The 20731-nt window shown below is 50.5% G+C and overlaps 1 protein-coding gene and 1 long non-coding RNA gene across 2 annotated transcripts; one reads left to right on the top strand and one right to left on the bottom strand.

The window, feature by feature from the left end:
* Positions 1-5472: 5472 nt before the first annotated feature.
* Positions 5473-11895, bottom strand: GLRX (glutaredoxin). The gene is made up of 3 exons (XM_075079527.1): positions 11489-11895; positions 7505-7619; positions 5473-5690 (listed from the first exon to the last, which is right to left on the bottom strand). The coding sequence occupies exons 1-2, from the start codon at positions 11684-11686 to the stop codon at positions 7512-7514; spliced, it is 306 nt and encodes a 101-aa protein (XP_074935628.1). The 5' UTR covers positions 11687-11895; the 3' UTR covers positions 5473-5690; positions 7505-7511.
* Positions 11186-18364, top strand: LOC142050633 (uncharacterized). Its single transcript, XR_012658079.1, has 5 exons — positions 11186-11325; positions 13411-13520; positions 14443-14514; positions 15002-15206; positions 16547-18364. It is a non-coding gene; the product is annotated as an uncharacterized LOC142050633 (long non-coding RNA).
* Positions 18365-20731: the final 2367 nt, after the last annotated feature.

Raw genomic sequence — 20731 nt, 5'->3', positions numbered from 1 at the left:
AGGGCAGAGACCTGTAGGACAGAGCAGAGACCAGCAGTGCAGAGTGGCTGAGGCCGGGGAAGGTGCAGCATAGATGGGCAGCAGGCAGGGCCCTCCGTTTGCCTTGTGCAAAGCACGGGGCTGCTTCTGCAGATTTCAGCTGCTGGAGCACCGCTGGAGAGCCGCTACCTCGTGTTGCGCTGCTCTCCCTGAGCCCCGCGGGAATCTGTGCCGTCCAGTCCCGAGCGAGGAAGCTTAGCTACCCATAACTGCTGCTGCCTGTCCGGGAAGCGTGCGCCCATCGGAATGGGCCAGTGAGGCTTTTGTGCAAACTGGGACTCAGCGGTTTCACCCTGTGCACCTGTCTTTACTTCCTACGTCCATCTACAGACATTTGGCGTGGCGAGATCCTAGAGCTCATCCCCCGGATGCTCGGGCGCTGTCAGAGTGCGTGCTGGAGAGTGCCGGTAAGTGATGCTGATGGGAAGCAGCACTGCATAAGTCTCACGGCAGGCTCACTCGCAGCCCGGCATCCATCAGGGTCGCTGCAATGTGGGGGCAGAAGCGCTGCTGTTACTGTTTCACAGCAGAAAAAAACCCCTATTAATAAGTAATACTGCCAAAGTGATATCACGCTGGGGAACTGGGAAACGGGCAAGCAGACGTGCCCAGACTGAGCCCCACAGTGGTCCTGAGCCACCGGGTCTCTGTGCTCTCTTGCCTCGCAAGGGGGAGCCAGGGGCAGCTCCCACCTTCACCAAATGGAGAGGGCGACCCGATGCCTGCCACTTCAGCAGAACCTCAGTGTGGCTGAGGCCGAGCCCACTTGCGAGGAAGATGCCGCGGAGTGTTGCCGAGCACAGCCTGACACCTGGACGGCGGGAAGAGAGGCAAAGCGCGTCGCTGGGGAGCAAACCCGCCAGTGGGCAACACCCGCCAGCCCGGCTGCCCTGCTCTTTCGCGTTTCATCCAGGTCCGGCGGTGCAAAAGGGCCGTTTCAGAAGACACGTACATGGGCTACTGGGAGATGCATTCCAGGCCCAAAGAAAGCAGCACAGGCCTGCATCTCCTGTCCTTGGTCCTGGCGACTACAAAGTCCTCTGTCATCACGCACACATACGTGAGCCTCGCAACCAAGGAAAGAAGAGGACCTTTAGTGTCCTTTGGAGCAAGCAGAGCTTCGGCTCACTGCTAAGAAGAATCCCTTCTGGAATACGCTGGCCCCCAGCAACGCTCAAAAGCTCACCGTGCGTCAGAGAGATGCACCCGTCAAGATCACCTTCATCGGGGTGACGAGAAACCCCACAGCTACGGAGCAAGACTTTCTAGAGTTACGTGTCAGGAAACAAGACACTGTTAAGGAAAATAAATCTCAGTTCCCTGGAAGAACCTGGGCTTATTTACTGGGCATTAGTTACTTGATTTTGTGAGATCTGCCGCAGGCACCGTAAGAGTCCTGCTTCCTTCAGAGGAAGCCCCAACCCTCAAGGAGCAGGTGTCAGACGTGGCTCTCTTCTTGACTTGATTCAAACGCACAGACTAAACAAACTCAGGTACCTAAGGTGGAGGGGCTGATGCCCAGCGACCAACCGCCCGAGCCGGTTCAGTTCTGGGTGGGAACGTGGCCATCGGCACGGGAACCAAATGACAAGGGCAGGCGGCTGCTGGCTCTGCTGCTCTTCTCGTGCCCAAGCTGGTGCCACAGTCGGGTGGTGACACCCGGCTCAGCCAGGCTCTGCAAGGGATCAGACTGCGTAGCCTAAAGGAGGCCTAGTCGTCGTCTCATGCACAAGTGTTCTTGTCCAGGAGCTCGCTTCTGATCTACGCAGAACTGAGAAAAACCCTCTTTATTTAAAAGGAAGAGATAAATTACCTGAAAGATCTTGAAATTCCGGCTTCTGACTGAAGATGAGGTAGTTAGTAGCAATAAAGTGAAGGAGCCAAGTTGAAAGGCAATCAGAATTGTGGAACTGTGAGAAGAAGGGAAACGCAAACCGCACTTAATGCCACCGTCCCTGAAACACAACCACGCCTCGCAGGTCCAATTATGTCAGACTTCCACCATCAGCACAGCGCTTTGCCAAATAAAGCTTTGACTGTAGGAGGTAGCAAAGGAAAAGCCATTGATGGAAACAGGGCGGCAGATGGAGGCCCAGGAACAAACGACACAGCCCCTCCCCAGCGGTGTGACCCAACGCCGGGGCTCCCCTGGGCATCGCTCTTGCAAATGTTTGTCTTCTGCACAGTCGCAGAGCTTCAGAAAACGGGAGGCAACGCGCGTGGCACGTTGGTTGTGTTGGGCCCTTTTTCTCCGCTAAATGCTGTTCATGCAAGACAATATCCTGCCCGAGACCTGCAAACGCTTCACTTTTTATTTTCCTCTTTTGTTTTCCAAATCTGTCTTTACCATCTCTTTTCTCTCTTTTTTTTCAGCTTCTAATCTTTTGTTCTCATGCTTTTTATGTATTTCACTCAATATTCTCTCAGGTTAGATATCCTTTGCCACTCGCATATAATACAATTTTTCTTTTTGACTAAAAGAGCAAGTGGTGCAGTTTCTAACACTTTTGGTTCTTAGTTCATGTCTGGGGTAAAACACAGACTCACTGGGAACTGAAGTGAGGCTGACAAGCTGTTTAGGCACTTTAGGAACAGATGTCTGATGGCTGTTTGGCACCAGTGAATGTTCTGTCCCCAAGGCGGCTTGAGCATCGTGCAGCGGGTGAGCTGGGAGCAGGGCAGGCATGACCAAACCCGTGCGAGGCGAGAGGGACAAGAGTGGGAGCTCAGCCTCAGCCAGCGCATCGGTCCGTGAGCAGCTCCTGCAGACCCTGGACCACAGCACGTGCACTGAAATGGCACCCGAGTGCCATCCTGCGTTTGAACTCTTCCTTTGCTTGGCACTTTGGATTTTCCATAAAGCCAGATAGAAAGCAAAAGAGTTGCTGCCTTAAAAGGTATTGCCCGGTGGGGAGAGTACGACCCCCTGGGAGGAGTTTTCAGGGAGGAAGGCACTGTGCAGCCCATAAATGTCTCGGACTGAGACTGCTGCTCACCCATCTGCCTGTGAACTTCACTGGTGGACGGCAGCATTCCTGCTCACCTCGAAAGGGCAGCATGGCGAGCCAGTTTGTGGAGAGCAAAATCAGGAGCGGCCAAGTGACCGTGTTCGTTAAGGCCGGCTGCCCTTACTGCAGGAGCGCCATGGAGATCCTCAAGAGCTACAGCTTCATGCCTGGAGGTCTGCAAGTGTATGGTACGACTGTGTTGGAGGACATCCAGCATTACCTGAAGTGAAGAACAAGGCAAAGAACCATAAGTTCTCACAGTCTTATTTCAGAACTTGCTGATCCTTTGTCCCAGCTGCCCATAGCCTGGCCAGCTGTAAATTCAGACTATATCACACAACCAAGAGGCATTACGGCTTTTTCAGAGGTAAAACTGCAGTATTACAAAGATGATCAGGGGACAGGAGCATCTCCCTTATGAGGAAAGGCTGAGAGACCTGGGCTTGTTCAGCCTGGAGAAGAGAAGGCTGAGGGGGGATCTCATCAATGCTTATAAATACCTGAAGGGCGGGTGTCAGGAGGATGGGGCCGGGCTCTTTTCAGCGGTGCCCAACGCCAGGCCAAGGGGCCACGGGCACAAGCTGGAACACGGGAAATTCCCCCTGAACATGAGGCCAAACCCCTTCCCTGTGCGGGTGCCAGAGCAGGGGCACAGGCTGCCCAGAGAGGCTGTGGGGTCCCTTCCCTGGAGACATTCACCCCCCGCCTGGACGCGGCCCTGTGCCCCTGCTCTGGGGGTGCCTGCTCCAGCAGGGGGTGGGACGGGGTGAGCTCCAGAGGGCCCTGCCAGCCCCCACCAGTCTGGGATTCTGTGATTACATGGGACTAAGGATTTTACACCCAGCATTTGTGCTTAGCTGTTTCTGTTTTCCTGTCACAGTGCAGCTTGCAATACATATGCAGTTACATGCCTGCACAGATAAGCTTTTTTTTTTCCCTTGGGAAAGAGTCATGTAGCAGGTGCTGTTGGAGGCCAAATACTCCAGCACTCCAGCTCTTCACTGAGACCCTCCAATGCCAGAGCACTCAATTTATGGCACAGAATTTAACTTCAGCAAAACTGCCCCAAAATAAATCTCCAAATTCTATAAAACACATTCTCCAGCAGCAGTTCTGCTGTACCTCCAGATGTTCATGGTGTGCGCAGGCATGAGAAAATTCCTACAGCAGCCTCACCTGACATTGCTTCTGGATGTTAATACAATTAAACTTTCCTATTTGATTTTAAGCTTCTCATCTAACTCTGGCTGCATAAAACGACTGGAAGCAGCGAGTTCAGTGTGAGAACAGCTTCAAAAAAGCCCCTCATGCAATACAGGAAGCCTCTGCACTGAACTTCTCATATTTAAGGACTACCCTTTGCCTAGGAAAGGGTTAAGGTGTGCTGAAAAACCATAAATCTGCAGAAATTTGCACAAGTCACCTTAACTTATCTAGGGCTCACTGAAATACGAGATTGCTATTCTGCCAAGAGATAAAGGACTTCAAACTTGGCAAGAATGAAGCTTTTGCTTTCCCATTCATTTCCAATCATGGGAGAAAGCCTGTGATTTCTTCTCTTTCACTCCTAATGAGGGTAAAGAGGACTGCCCAGGAAATGTGAAAGATTAAACTTTATCAAAAATCAAATAAAAGTTTTGGACTTTAAATAAACAACAGCTTTTACTCTACAGATTTTAAATGAACTTTCAAAACAAACAAAAAAAAAGGGCGGGGGAAGGATGAGAGAAATAAAAGTGAGAAGAATTCAGAAGGGGTTTATACTGTGGGTTTTTTTGGCTCATCATCAAGTTGAAACCGTCCTTAAACTTTTTGTTTCAAGACAGTGTTATTTTAGTACTGTGTGTTTCCAGCAGCTCTTCACCCAGCTTGACTTGGCAGCAGCTGCGCTGCGCATTTCCCATAAATCCATTTCCCAACAACCCGTTTCCCGGCACAGCGCTGCTGACTGCAGGTCTGAACCTGGCCGGTGCTATCTCAGCGCAGCGTTCTGCAGCTAGGGACCTCTTCAACAGGCCGCATGGCCCCAGGGATTTTCTGCCCCAAGCAGCTCTTCGTTTGGAATGATTACAGCAAAAAAATGAAAAACCAGTGTGGCTTCCTGGCGGCAGCTGTGTCGTAGCAAAACATGTACTAAAAAAGCGCTGCTCAGCCAAGGCATCGTGACCCTGCCATGAGGTATCACCCAAAAGATGGTGAGTCACCTGGGCAGGGCGTGCATTGCAGGGCACCACCCTTATAGCAGCCTGTGCATACCTCCAGCTCAGACCGTTGTAACGTCTTTTACAGGACGCGGAAAACACGGGGAATTTCTAGAAGGTAATTTGGGGGACACAGGTATGAAAATACTGTAGAGGGAAAAGAGGCATTTAGGACGAGTGTGTGAATGGGTCTGTAGAAAAAGAACCACAACGGTGAACACAGGTGCTTGGAGCAACTGTATTTTATTGGGCCGCACTAGACTTTTCCATTGTTGCAGATAGGATAAAGAGAAGTTAAGATATCTAATCAGTGATCAGTGAAAGAAAAAGAAGCTGTCCTCTCCCGAAACATGCATTTGGCCCTACAGGAGGCAGCTGCAAGGAATTTGCTCCAACATGCTTTTTTGCCACAAAGAGAAGGTCATAGCTCCTGGTCTTCCTCCTGAGAGAAGAGAGAGTAGACACAAAGGGTAGAGGTCATTGCTGTTTGGAACTACTTGATTAATACAACACCATTATAGAACAGACTTTGGAGACCTTTTAAATAGTGTTTTTATACGTGTATACCTACCTATATCTTTCACTTCTCTACATATATTAGATACACACATTGTATCTAATACACATAAGCCCAGCCGTCTTTGCTAAAACCACCTTACTGAACCTGTCAGTTTTATCTGGTAAGGAAAACCAGGACCTCTGGCTCTGTGAAGTCAAGTATTCAGCCCTGTGAGTGCTCGTGTATTTGACCTAAGCTACTGCCATGGTTCCAAGCTCCTTGTGGCGCAGCACACAGAGCAGTTCAATTGAACTGAGCACACCAGTCTCTGTCTGTACACCTGGCTGCATCACAGCTTCTGAAGAAGTGGAATATAAGTTAAAAAAAAAAAAATTCTACATGCTGCAGTGGGTTGTTGGAGGGATGCTGGATGAGCGAGAGCAATGGACCCCAGTCTGTGTCTGTCTTTCTCTGTACGCTGTAGAGGAACAGCAAGGTGTTCTCTTCTTGCACTGGGATTAACACAGCCCACTCATTTACATGTATCCTCGCTGTCGCTCTTGTTGTGAGGGTTTTTCTTCACGATGCCCCTTGGAGGCCACTCATGGTCCGTTCCCACTCATGCCCCACACAAACACAGCGCTGGCACATGTCATGACCGTCTGCGTGTCCCTATGCCACTTGCTGGTGCATGACCCTGTGCCTGCCTCCTTTCTGCAGGGCTGGCTGCCCTAACGCCTATTCACCCTTTTCTGCAAAAAGCCAAACATCTGAGACTTCCTAGAAGGCATGACTCTCTCCTTGTCTCCATTCCTTGCCCCAGCCCTTCTGTGCAGTGAGGAGCCGTGATGGTCCATTGCAGCATCTGCCTTGTCCTGCTCTTCATATTCTATTGCCTCTGCCCTGCTTGTTTAGGTTATTGCTCTGTTTCTTCTGTGCCTCCTATCTGTTACCACAGGCACAGATTTTAGGCTGCTCTGCCCTCTCCTCTAACGCCCTCCTCCAAAAGCGGTCTGTCCAAAACCTGACAGTGCAGAACACAGGCAGATAGATCAGGATTGCATCGTGGCTGAGGGAGGGATGCACACCTTAGCCTAAATGTTGAAGAGCTCTTCCCTGCTCTGCTCACCCTCTGCAGGCTCTTTCCCTGGATAAAAGATACAGCACGCACATGTGGGACCTCCACAGACTTCATGTGTCTCCATGTGTTGTGTCTGAGCAGTTCCCTGCTGCAGCATTTCCCTGAGCCTGCACACAAGCACCGCAGAGAACCCTGTTGAGGGTCACCACACTCCCCACCAGCAGAAACATACAGTGGGTCCACAGCAGAGAGTCCAGATGTTTTTAAAAGCCAATTTCAATGTAATAAAAGCCAATCTTCTATAAGCAGTCAGGCTGAAACTTCAGGGACTTTGTTTTAGAACAGGGTCCATCTTCTGATGTGGAAAAAAGAAAGAGAAGAAGGAAGGAAGGAAGATCTACAAGCTGAACCATTTTGTCTAGATCCTAGGCAAAGGCTAGTGACTGAAACCTGTGTTGCCAGAGATTTTGGTGGCATTTCTTTCAAGTATGCAGGAAGAAAATCCCATTGTATCTACCGCAGCTGGGAATCCCAGATATGACTTTGCACTTTGCTGTTGCATAATGGCACGCAACACTGCTCCACCAAGCCACACTTGAGTGTTAAAAACCCTAAAATTTGTCTCTACTACTGAAAATGAGTTGCTGTGGGCCAGAGAGCACTCCCCAGGACTTACCTTTCAGTTACTGGAGGGCACCAATGGCATACAGCCTTCTAGAGAGATCCGGGCCCATCTGCTGCAGGTCGCACAGTCCTCCAATGCATTCATTCCCAAAGAACACATAAGGGACCTGGACAAAAACAACACCATGGATTACTCAGTAGAGCTGGGTTGCTGAAGGCAAAGAGCATGTAGAGGATTTGTCTGGGAAGCAGACTGCACACCAAGGAGACCGTGGTTTACAAAATCCTCCTCTTCTTGTCCCCAGCCCACCGTCTGTCTGAAAATCCTCTGCTAGAAAAGAAGGGGTAGGGGAATACTCTGCATTTTGCAGAGGCTGCAGGAGGTTAAAATCACACTCCGGGACAGTGCTGGATAGGCTCCAAACACATGAACCCAGGGCAGCGAGAGAGCCAAGACCTGCGGCACGTACGGAGCACACGTGTGCCCACGGCAGGTTCTCCGAGTGCCAAGGAGTCCCCCCGTCCTCCCGAGCGCTTCCCAGGCACCTGAAGCTGCAGGCGGGATGTACTGCCGGCCGCCTGATGGCCACCGTTACTACCAAAGACACTTGCCACAACAAACTTATTTTTCTGGCACAATCCCTTCTCTACATACCCTTTTTGGGCCCTTTGTCCTGCTCCTAATTCACAGCCCTGACAGTCTCTTCTGCTACTTTCCTGCCTAAGCTGGTCCCTTTTCTTGCCTGTCTCATGACGGTCGCCTGGGGTCAAGAGAAGCGGCAATTGGTGCAAAGCCAAGTTTCAAAAAAATATTTTAAAAAATAATAAAAAAAAGGAAAACCCTCTCCTGAAGACGAGGAACAATTACTGAACCTCACCAAGTGAGACTTCTTCGAGGTACGCATGTGCCACTCTCTGCAGGGGGAAGTGAAAATTGCTGTCGAGCTGTGAAAAAGCACTCCAGCTAAAGCCAGGGAAGATGAAAGCACTGGCAGAAGTGAAATTATTCAGATGGTAATAGCTCAAGGACTCAAGACAGAAGACGTGGGCAAGAACAGGCACAAAATACTAAGGGGGAATGCAGATAGTTGGAAGATGGCAGCTGGGAAAGCCCTCTCCTGTGCTCCTCTGCAGCTGCAGCCAGGTCTGACCTGGGCAGGGGGACACCCCCAACCTCATGAGGGACCCCCACACCCCGTGAGCTCCCCGCTGCCCTCCCTGGGGACCCACACAAGTGTACAGCCGTGCCTGTCAGTATCTCCCTTCACTGATACGGTGTGCACCCTACTGCGTAGGCAGGCTGGCGATGGCAGCCCAGGGGACAGACCAGCCCACCCTCCCACTTTCACTGGATCCCTGGATTTCCTTCACCCTGGATTTCTTGATCTCAGCCAGCTTTTCTCCTGACCTTCACCGGTAAATGTCCCAAAGGAGCCACCCCTGCCGCATTCACTCCCAGCCCTTATCCCACCCTCACTGTTCTCCTGGAGACGGGGAGATGGCTGGGCATGGTCCTCTCCCAAACACCTGCATCTGTATTACTGGTGGGACCGGGAAAGAAGGGAGCTTTGAAGAGAGCATGGAGGAGTTTGTTCTTCATCCTGCACAACCAACTTGGTGAACAAAGCTTTTCCATCACCGTAAATCTCCCAAGCCCCAGGAGCAGCTAAGACAAGCCTTCTCCTGTCACCCTATCCTCTGCAGCACCCCTTTGTCCCCTTGATGCCTGTTGTGCCACTACCCCATCCCATTACTGCTGGGAAATTCCCTTCTGCTTCCAGTAACCCACTTCTCTTGCTGGCAAACCTCACACCATTCTTCTTCAGCCTGGACATTTGCTTTCACATTCTGTGGTTTTTCTTCCTACTAATCCTATTAATCCGCTTCCTGCTGGGAAATCCATTTCTGCTTTCAGCATGTTGCTTCACTAACAAAGCTGGCCATTCTTCCTCCCTTACTCTCTCATTGCCCTCATTCCCCTCTGCCAGAAATTCCCCCCTGCCAGAAAAACAGTTCTGCTTTCGGGATCCCAGATCCCAGCACTGCTCAGCGCTGCTGCTGTGATTCAGTGGATGCTCAGCTGTAGGGCTGTGAGGTTTCCTGTGGTCCGCAGCGACGGCTGCCGGCACGCGGCAGCATATTGCAAAGCTCAGAAATGGCACGGCGGGCAGGGGCTGCGGAAGGCATAATCGAATTAACACGGTTTTCCTAGAAGTCCAGCACTACAGAAGGCTGGGGCTGTGGGAAGAAACAGAACAGGTATTTATTGACGACTGGTGTGGGAAAAGGGTAGTGGGGTGCTCACGCCTGGGCGTCTCGTGGTCTCCCCAAGAAGCTGAGCACGGCACCTCCCATGGGCCTGTGTGAGCTACGAGAAGCTGCCTGGGCTTTCAGTGGGATCGAGGGCAGGTTGGACGGGGCTCTGCGCCTAGCTGAAGATGTCCCTGCTCGGTGTGGGGGGGGCGGACTATGTGACTTTTAATGGTCCCTTCCAACCCAAACCATTCCGTGCTTCTGTGATCACTGTGCCAGGCTGGGGCTGGGCGAGGCGTCAGGCAGAGGACGCAGAGCAACAGCCCGACCTCCCCCAGGGAGAAAAGGTCTTAATGGTCTTATGCACATCCCCTCTACAAACCGCACGCCACAACTGGCGTGTGCGGCTGGCCTCTGGCACCTTGCTGACGACCCGCACCGTGACGGACCAGCAAAGGCTCGAGGCTGCCGCCCCTCCCGCCGTGCAAGGCGTCCCTCCTGGGCCGTCTGCCTCCGAATCCAGGTGCGCCCATGGATTGCCACCCTTTTCCCAAACTCACGATGGGGACGGGGAGCATAGCAAGAAATAAGGTCCCTTCTGCCACCCCTTAAAAGGCTAAAATGGAGCAGGCAGGATAAGACACAAGCCAGGAAAGAGGCTTGGCTCTGAGAGTGAGGACTTTATGGGCAGTACAGGCAGCGGTAGTGCCAGTGCTTTGCCATCACCTGCACGGGACAGACACAGGGACATTTTTCATTAGGGCCAGCTGGCTGTCCCGCTGTCCCAAAAGCAGAAGTACAGGTCTGGCTTTTCCCTGGGCTGCATCCAGCCACACGTCCAGATGTGCAGCCAGCCCAGAAAAAAACACCCTTAAACCTAGATGCTGGAGCTGGAGGGTTGCCAGCATTTCCCTTGTGCTTCTCTTCACAGGGCCTGCTGGACTTTGGTATCATCAAGGAAGATTAGGGAGGGAAAAAAAAAGTCTTGTTCATTATGCAGAGGTATAACAGACACTGAAGGGTGAACTGCCTGACCTGTGTGACAGTGTTTCTGAGGAATTCAATTCCTGAAACTCAAGCACAAAAATTACTCCCTAAGAGAGCTCCCTAAGCTTCAAAAGAAGTAGCTGCTAAATTTTGTAAGCGCCGCATCTGCTTTGCAGCCAGCTGCAAGGATGCAATTTGAAATGCTTTCTGCTTAGAGTCAAACGGGAAAGCAAGTGGCCAAATTCAGACACACCTGCAGCTCTGTGCTCTTGCTCCTCTGCAAATCTGTGCTGCCTTGGGCAGCGTTGTAGGAAGATCTTTGAAGGAGCTTGGGATCAGACGCCTAGACACATGAGGGTGCCTCTCTCCTCCAGCCCTTCTTTATCCAGCTGAGTCACAAACCAAACCTTAACATCAGGCTTTTTTGTGAGCATCTGCATGTTACCGCAGAGGGGTTTGGAGGTGATAAGTCATGCCTGGGCGGTGCTGCAGCTCCCTGGGAGGAGCTGGCAGCAAGCAAAGCTGTGCACCCACCCGGTCCCCGCAATGGGGAGCAGGCCACAGACCTCGGCATGGCAGCATGGATCCCTGCAGTGGCTCCAGCGATGGGAGGAGAAGAACAACTGAAATACGGTGCGTTTTTAAAAATGGGCAGGGGTGAGGCTTCTCCCTGAGATCTGGCATTGAAAGCAGTGGGGAGAGGGACCTCGCTTTAGTGTCTGCAACAGCTGGCCGGGTTATCGGGCAGCTGGGACAAAGGATCAGCAAATTCTGAAATAAGACTGCGAGAACTTACGGTTCTTTGATTGGTAGTCTGCCTCAGGTAATCCAGGGTCTCCGGCAACTGGGCTATGTCAACCACTTGCAGACCTCCAGGCATGAAGCTGTAGCTCTTGAGGATCTCCATGGCGCTCCTGCAGTAAGGGCAGCCGGCCTTAACGAACACGGTCACTTGGCCGCTCCTGATTTTGCTCTCCACAAACTGGCTCGCCATGCTGCCCTTTCGAGGTGAGCAGGAATGCTGCCGTCCACCAGTGAAGTTCACAGGCAGATGGGTGAGCAGCAGTCTCAGTCCGAGACATTTATGGGCTGCACAGTGCCTTCCTCCCTGAAAACTCCTCCCAGGGGGTCGTACTCTCCCCACCGGGCAATACCTTTTAAGGCAGCAACACTTTTGCTTTCTATCTGGTTTTATGGAAAATCCAAAGTGCCAAGCAAAGGAAGAGTTCAAACGCAGGATGGCACTCGGGTGCCATTTCAGTGCACGTGCTGTGGTCCAGGGTCTGCAGGAGCTGCTCACGGACCGATGCGCTGGCCGAGGCTGAGCTCCCACTCTTGTCCCTCTCGCCTCGCACGGGTTTGGTCATGCCTGCCCTGCTCCCAGCTCACCCGCTGCACGATGCTCAAGCCAGTTGCTCAGGGCCTTGTCCCGTTAGGGCTTGAATGTCTCCAAGGATGGAGCCCCCCGAGCATCCTCTTCTCCAGGCAGAGCAGCCCCAGCTCTCTCAGCCTCCCCCCAGGTAACAGATGCCCTGATCCCTCTGTCAGCTCCATAGCCCTTTGCTGGCCTCACTCCAGCAGGTCCACATCTCTCTTGTCTGGGGAGCCCAGGACTGGCCTAGACGGGTGAGAAATCCCCGCCAGTGCCTCGGGCCACTCGCTGAATGTAAGGAACCCACTCATATTTTAGCTGTTTAAAATAACCAGGCTTAATGCAGAAGGAGAATAAAGAAATTCAACTGCTTACTTTCATGATTCTGAAAGGGAAAAAGCAGTGCCAAGACCCATGCCGTCTTTTTTCAGTTAATCGACATTGCATGTGACAGGCAGGCAGGAGAGCTCTGCCCATACCCCAAACAGGGCTTTCCAAATTCAGTTTTCTGAAGCATCAGCATCGTAGAAGGAAACTCACTCTGTCCTTTTTGAGCTCAGTCCTCTCCTTTGCAGTCCTCAGAGGATAAATTTCAGGCAGCTGTGTTTAGGCAGCTCTTTGTGCACCAGCACACCACAGCTGCTTGTCAGGCATCGGCCACGTTCTTGCTACACCACAGAAAGTCCTGGCCTGCATAACTTCTCCTCAATTTCAACTTTCAGTACGACTTTTTGTTCTATTGTTTATAGGAAAAGAAAAGAGTCCTGAGACCAGATTATCTTCCCAGACTATTTTCTCTGCTAGTCAGTTTTAGCTGGTCTGCAATAGCTTTCCAAATAGCTGTCATCCGGTTTAAGTACCTGATTTCCCATGTTGAAACTACAGCAAAGGTTAGGCACTACCTAAATGTGCCTTTGAAATCTGCGTACGTCAAATTAACAGATTTAAAATGTGACTGGTTTTGGGAAAGCACAGTGGGTCAAGTTAACTAAGTAATCCTACCCGCAGTGGTAAAAGGACTGATGTTGTATTTCCTGTAATTTGTCCAATTTTGGGTACAAGCATTTCTGTTCCTGAAGAAGAAAAGTCAGTTTCTGTTTCTATCACCCTGTGAAAATATCCTAAAAGGAAAGTCAGAAAAAGCTAAAAGCCCAGCCGGGCTACCACAGGTTCTGTGATACCCATCGCTCCTGGTGCCTCTGGGGGCACAGCCCCACTTCTGTGTCCCCTGGCTGATGCTGAGATTGACCCCAGAGGCCACTGCTGGACCTCTACATCCTCCTGACTTGCGATTTTTCCCTTCAAGAGATTTTCTTACTTTTCAGACAATGTTGCTGTTATTGCAGGCAGCATGGTGGCCAACCTGGAAACTTGTCTTAAGCATGGAAGAGCTATGAGGACAAATCATGGATTTTTGTGATCTCACTAATTGGAAATGGTGTAGGTGTTTTGGCAGGTAACCTCCAAAACCCCTTTTTGGGGGAGGGGGGAAAGGGAGCAGGTTGGGAGCTGGGGATGATGGACATACCACTTATGTTTGCTGGTTTTTCTTGCTTGGGTTCAATACTGAATTTATTCTTATTGTATTGTTTGCCTAACTTTCCTACATAAAAAAAGTACACGGGTCCTGGCTGGACACGACAATATCTGGTGAAAAGTAAATTAACAAGAGGAATGCTACTAAATCTCAGTAAGAAAAACATCATCATCTGTAGCATCAGTGCTCAGCATAGAGTTAACTGGAGCTCTAACCATGTATGAATCCATGTAGAAATGCTGCTGTGCTATAAGACAAGAAAATAAGAATTACAGTTCAGTGTGACTCCAGTCCAGATCTCAGGTCACTGCTGAAAACAGGCCCAAGGGCTTCACCTTGCACTGCTGAGCAAAGCAAGACTGTAATACCCTGAAAAATCTGAACAGGGATTTTACCTTTCTAAGCCCTAGTGGAAGGCACAGAACCAATGATAAAAGTAAAGTGTAGTTTTCTTTTCTTCCCAGCAAAAGGAGAGTCACAGCCCGGAGCTGGGCAAAGTAGTGGAGGAGTACCCCACAGGATATCTTCTTTGCAAATTCCACCAAAATAATAAAATTCCAATGACACAGCCACATGCACAGCTGAAAGCTGTTTATAGCAGTTGATCAGGGTTGAAAAAACAGTAATACTGCCACAGTTTTGCAATTGTTTCCCTCCGTGTTGGCTTTTCACCCTAGGGGAGAGAATGCTTGGGATCCCAGTCAAAAACAGGGCTTAAGGGGACAGACAGGCTGAGTATCTGTAGGAATTATTTAAGGATGATGCACAGTGATCAGAAGTGGTTTATGAGCTTCGGAGAAGATGCAACTACTCTTACTATGCTGAATAATTTTATTTTCAGGATTTTAAGTGTGATGAGGCTTGTTGCGACTGGCAGTAGATGGGTATCAAGCACCTGAGAAATCTTGCCTAGGTAAGTGAAGCATTTAGAAAGCCAGCTGGGCTCTGTGCTTCACACTTTCGCTCCCCTCTGCCGGTTCCTTTACTAAGCAGTTGGCAGGAAAATTAACACTATTTGGACATCCCAGTGATGCGGCAGGAGTAAATGGTTGTGTGTATGAATGAGAATGTTCCTTTCAGCCGAAAATGCAGTGTTACAGCCAGTTTACACACAGACAGCATGGACACTGACATGCTCTCAGGCTCTCTCTTCCTACAACTACAGCCAGGCTTTAGAAAATTTTTTCCCCAGACATATAGTGTGACAATTGTCTAGACTTGGGAAATAAACCATAAATTCTGTGTTTCTACCAGGATTAGGCAGGCCTTCTGCCACCCCCTCGCGTGGTCAGGGGTACTGTCAGGCCACTCTGGCAGGGGTGACCAGGAAAAAACATATGCCTCTGACAGCATTCGACGACCATCTTCTCTCTTGTGTCATTCTTTATACCTGTTCATAGTGAATACTAGCAGTTACCCCCTCAGGATGGCTGGTTTGGCTCCTGCTGGTAGAGATGAATGTGGCTATGGCCAGTGCAAGCAACAGAGAATCCGATCCCATGGGATGCAACTGCAACGGAGGCACCAGAAACCTATTGCCTGGGTGCAAGCTGTGCTCCTGGGGAGCCTGCAGCTGCCCCTTCCCCGGGCGAGGGCCTTGGACAGGTAGGTTTTTGTGGTTTTGGGGGTTTTTTGTCTCAGCTGTTTTTGGCATGAGAAGCAGGCAAAGCAAACTGCTCTGTTGGCATATTTCAGTGCCCTCTCCAGCCCCAGCTTCCACTGAAAAGTCAAGTAAAAAGCAAAGTGTGAACGCTTTTTTAACATATATATAAAATATATATTTTTTTAGATATATAATATTTATATTTTGATACATAACCCATTATCTTGGTTCTCTGTAACTGCCATTCACATCATGACCTTGGCACCGCGGCCCCGTCCCCTGCCTGCCCCCCCTGAAGTGGGAGAAAATGTTACCCCCCCACACCTCCCTGCCCAAAACCGCTGGATGGGGAAAGGGGAGGGGGGCCTGGCCGACCCCGGCCTGCTGCGCGGGGCGCAACCTCCGACCGGCAGCAGCAACGCCCGCGCATCGCCCCGCGCATCGCCCCACGCATCCCTCCCCCGCATCGCCCCCCGCTGCTGCCCCGGGGCGAAGGGTTTCGGTGGCGGGCACCACGCACGGTCCCCGTTTTGGGGTTGTAAAGGGACGATTTGTCCGGGATGGGCGCAGCGGGCAAAGCCCGGCGTGTGCCCGGACGCCCGTCCCTGGTGCGTGGGGCACGGCCCGGTGCGGGTGCAGGGCACGGGGAGGGTGCCGCGAAAATGCGTGTTTGCTTTTCTCATCAGCCTCTCCGGTGGCAGAAAGCTCAGGGTTTGCAAGTTACATTTTTAGGGCAGGGGGAAAGTGAAGCCACTGAGGCAGTTGGCGTTACATGGGAGGGCAGCGCAGCCGGGTCCGGACAGATGGACAGTGTCAGGGTAAAGGCGGCTGCTGAAATCTGGCATCTTTGTGGAGGCAGATGCGGGGGAAGAGACCAGGGCTCATGGCAGCAGGCGCAGGCAGGGCTCGAGGCTCACCCACACCCCACGGTTTGCAGTGAACTCGCCTGGCCCAGCTGGCTACGACTTGGCCTTTTTCTAATCAACGTGTGTGCGGCTATAATTCACTGTGTGTAGCCTTGGGAGGAACTTGCACTCTGTATTGTACCTTTCTAAAATACAAAAGAACAACAAAAAAAAATCATCCTTGGAAACTTTTCTGCTTTAATTTGCCCCACCTGGCACACGTCGCACGGAGCGATTTCATGGGGTGACTTGAACAGGTTTCACACAGGCACAGGACACGCCGCCTGAAAAGTGAGGTTTTTGTCAGCTGGTCATTGTAGGTGACACACAAGCAAAGCCTGGTTTGTTGGAGCACATGATTTGTGCTCTGGCACTGCTTTGGACCCTTATTTATTACCTCTGAGGTAATTAACATTTCTTCTCTGACTGTCCTGCAGGATATATTAAAAAAGAAGCAGGATTTGAAGGACTAGGTGAAAACAAACAAGATGGGGAAAAAAAGCAAGCAAAAAGGGCACAAGTCCAACCTGTTCCTGTTCTTCTGTGCAGCAAGTATTAAGTACTGAGTAATGTAGCTGGTATGTGAGGGCAAAGACTGTGCTGGTTTCACCCTGTCTCTTTGAAGAATTGTTATCTGAAGGACTTCAACAAGCCCTGGTATAGGGTGGTTAAAAAGTTGATTTTTCTTTTTAAAGATATGAAGTCTTTCTGGTAATAATAGGTTATATATTCACCAATCTTAATTCTGTTAGTTATGATCAAGAAATCCTAGGGCATCGGTCTCATTCAGGTGCTATGTTTCTGTAGATTTATTTCATAACACTCGCAGCAGTTTGATTAATTCTGTTTTAGAAACCCCAAAATGAGCAGCAGTAAGCTTAAGGGACTTTACTACAGATGACACCAAAAACCAGCTGGAGATCTCCAGACTCTACCCCCTTCCCACTGTGTTAACTGCAGATCTCAAGGCTTCCTTTCAGTGGACTTAGACCTTGGCATTTTTTTGTGCAGACTAGTTTCAAAATCTGTAGTAAAGCTTGCTCCGTGTTTTTTCAACAGAATAAATAATCCTCATGTTTGTTCTACATATGAAAAAAACCCGCACCTATTTTGTCTGTGTTTGCTTGTTGGGCAAATGCCAGCGTTCTGATTTGGCTGCGCTGCTCAAGGCAGGAGCCCAAGTTAACCTTCAGTGTCTCCACGTTAATCTTTTGTGTCTCCGCACAGAATTCAGGGCCGCAGCTCCGGGAATCATTTTGGTTGGGCATCTTCCCCTCGGCCTGGCTTCTCTTAGTGACTTTCCATCCTCTGTTTCTGGTCCATGTTTGTCTTGTGGAGTAGATTTCCCATCTTTATGTTTCTCTGAGTGTAATAATGTTCCCTGGGTGATGGAGTACTTGTTTAATTGAATAATACCACAGCTGAGAAGTGCTTGGAGCCATTTGACTCACTGGACTGCTGGAGGGCTGGAATTCGGTCCATTTCCTCTTGCTTTTGTAATTCTATAGAAATGTCAAAGCAATTTCCTAGTGACAATGCTACTGCTCAGCAGTGAGTTGGGAGCATGTCCGAGCCTCTGTCGCTGCATTATCTTGCAGCCTTTTTGCGTCCACAGTCTTTCCTTTCGCTCCTGTTGACAAACACGAAGTCAGCTAGGCTTTGCCAGGGCGAAAGAAGAATCGGGGCCATAAGGTTAGTAATAGGCAAATTGACCTGAGCAGGGTAAGAGGAAGAAAAATGTGAGAAAAATAAACAACACATACATCAAACTAGTATTTCTTTTGACTTCTGTGCCAATAATTCTTTATATTTTTGTGTATTTCAGAGGAGACATATCCGTGCTTAATACTACTAGGCACCGTACATTTCTGAGAATTCTTGTAGAACGATTGAGTTGGGCTACTTCTTTTTTTTCTGTTGTGGGAAGCTGTGCTGGCCTGGTGTCAGCTCAGGCATCGTTCTGAAGAGAAACAAGGAGACATGATCCTCGCCTCCTTTGCTTTGGAGCATAGAAAAATTATTTGTAAATCAGTTTGTAGTTGGAGCTGAGAGATCAACGCTAAAAATAATCCTTACTTTTAAATGTATTCTCACTTGCATTACCCAAGTACAGTGGACTAAAGTCTTCCCAAAGCAGATCTTGAGTGTTCGCGAGATCACCTTTAGTTTTTGTAAATTGGTCTGAAGGCAGAGCATCCTATCAATATACTCCAAAATTGACACTCCTGTTTTTAACTGAGAAAAAAAGTGCATACAAATAAGTAAGAACAAGGGTTGCATGTGTCATTTCTGCTTGTCTTGGTTTCAAATAATGCTTGCTGCTAGATTTCATCCCACTGATAATAGCCTGTCAAAAAGAGACCCTGTTTCTCCAAGGACTCGCTTCCTGGCTAAGGCTAGGCATCACACCTCCAGCTGCACATGTCTCAGCAAGAGCTGGCTCGCCCAGACGGTTCCAAAGGATCTCCTTTCTGCAGTCGTGGCCTTCTGCGGTGCTGGGACTGGCCAAATCCCGACCCGAGGCGGTGCCGAGCGGTGCCTGCTGCAGAGGCAGGTGCGGGCAGGCGGCAGGAGCAGCAGCCCAGCAGCTGCTGCCAAGTGTCTCCCATTAGACGACGGAGCCAGATGTTTGCCCTGCACGGTGGCTGTGGGATGTGCATTTCCCGGACAGGTGTCCCAGTAATGCTCCTGTCACTGACGCCGGGTGGGGTCAGCAATGAGTAGGCGCTTTCAGAATATGCAAGGAATTTGCAAAATGCTTTAAAAGCTTTTGAAACATGAAAAAAAAACCCAGCATGAACTACCTGGATATGAAATGCCATTTCCCTTACTGCATTTGTGGGTTGTTTTGCTGGGCCTTAATTATTCGAGCACCTGCAGAGTGATTTAAGGGGGTCCATCACCTGGATGCTAAAGCATCCAAGCAGAAGGTGGAGGTGCGGAGGGACATGTCCAGCTGTTTCTGGTCCCTCAATAGGAAGTGAACCAGAAGATTTGCCTATGAAGAGGTTATTGCCTCTTTCTGAAAGGGAGTGAGGAGGCTGGATGTCAGCCTTGAAAACTGAGCGAATGTAGATTCCAATTTACTTGAGTATGTCCTCAGATAGTTTGCACTTTGTTAAAATGAAGCATTTGCAGGATTTTAGTGCATTACCCTGCCTGTGGTGAGAAACCTGTAGCCAAGCCCTGACATTAGTGCCCCCGGACCATGGTGATGGGCGGCCAGGGGCAGTGGCTCCCCTTGCTCCCGCCATGCAGGCAGGGGAGGGGAGCCCGGCGTCTGGCGGTGCAGCACCCCTCAGGTACCACATCAGTGCAGACCCAGTGCTCAGCTCCCAGCTGTGCTGAGCCTGTGTTTGCCCCCCGCTTTTGATCATTTCTTCCTTTCTCCACCGCTGTGTATCTTGAAGGAAGCGCAGAGTTCAGTGGGGCATTGGGAAAACGGCTGAGAATAGGAAAACTAGGATGTGTCAGAGAAATCCTGTTGCATCATTGCGGTGTGGCTCACAGCAGGCTGTCTGCATCCAGAGCATGGCTTCTTTTTTTTATTATTTTAAATTTAATCTGAGTTTCAGGAATGACCTGTGCCTGAGACGTTCTAAGCAGGGGGGAGAAGGAATTAAACCAGGTTTTTGGGGAAGCTGTCCATGGAGAGATGACCTGCCGTTGTGCAATGAGGAGTTCCACCGGCTCGTGCTGCACAGCCCTCACTAGTCAGAGCCCAGCCTTCCTGGCCTCCATCAGTATGTTTGAACCCTCGGGGATGGGAGCATCTCCCTGGTGAGGAAAGGCTGAGAGACCTGGGCTTGTTCAGCCTGGAGAAGAGAAGGCTGAGGGGGGATCTCATCAATGCCTATAAATATCTAAAGGGTGGGTGCCAGGATGATGGGACCGGGCTCTTTTCAGTGGTGCCCAACGCCAGGCCAAGGGGCAGCGGGCACAAGCTGGAACACGGGAAGTTCCACCTGAACATGAGGCCAAACCCCTTCCCTGTGCGGGTGCCAGAGCAGGGGCACAGGCTGCCCAGAGAGGCTGTGGGGTCCCTTCCCTGGAGACACTCACCCCCCGCCTGGATGCGGCCCTGTGCCCCTGCTCTGGGGGTGCCTGCTCACGCAGGGGGTGGGATGGGGTGAGCTCCAGAGGGCCCTGCCAACCCCTGCCAGTCTGTGATTGTGTGATTACATGGGACAAAAATTCCCCAAACTGGCTTGGCAGGTGGGGTTTCCTGAAAGAAAGCAAGACTGAAGACTTTAGGTTGCTTTCATGCTCCTGTCGAGCTACAGTGTGATGTTAGTGCAAGGGACTCCAGCATCATCCCACGCGCGTCGCGCTGCCCGTGGTCCCTCCGGGTCCCTTTGCCCCAGCTCACAGCAGATGTGCAGTTCTCCAAAATACCTACAGAGGGTTGCAGCACCTGCACAGAAGAAGCTGTGTCCACCTGAGGTCACACCTAGGAATCGCTTTCTGCTGAGGTCAGATGCGATTCTGCTTTTTGACATTCAAGCAACAGGGAGGCTCCTGGTGAGGGTTTGACCTCTGCTTTCGGGCACAATAATCCTCCACAGAGCTGAGGCACAGGGTGTCCTCGCAGGCTGTTTCAAAATGATAAAGCACTGTTGAAA

This window comes from Phalacrocorax aristotelis, chromosome Z (assembly GCF_949628215.1).
Source record: "Phalacrocorax aristotelis chromosome Z, bGulAri2.1, whole genome shotgun sequence".
NCBI lineage: Eukaryota > Metazoa > Chordata > Aves > Suliformes > Phalacrocoracidae > Phalacrocorax > Phalacrocorax aristotelis.
This window is presented reverse-complemented; position numbering and strand designations above follow the sequence as displayed.

What these genes read in the sequence shown, in the direction of transcription:
- GLRX (XM_075079527.1), bottom strand. Translation starts at nt 11,686, where the DNA reads ATGGCGAGCCAGTTTGTGGAGAGCAAAATCAGGAGCGGCCAAGTGACC. An exon ending in AGACTACCAATCAAAGAACC is followed by an intron (nt 7,620 to 11,488) that starts GTAAGTTCTCGC and finishes GTTTTTGTCCAG; the next exon opens with GTCCCTTATGTGTTCTTTGG.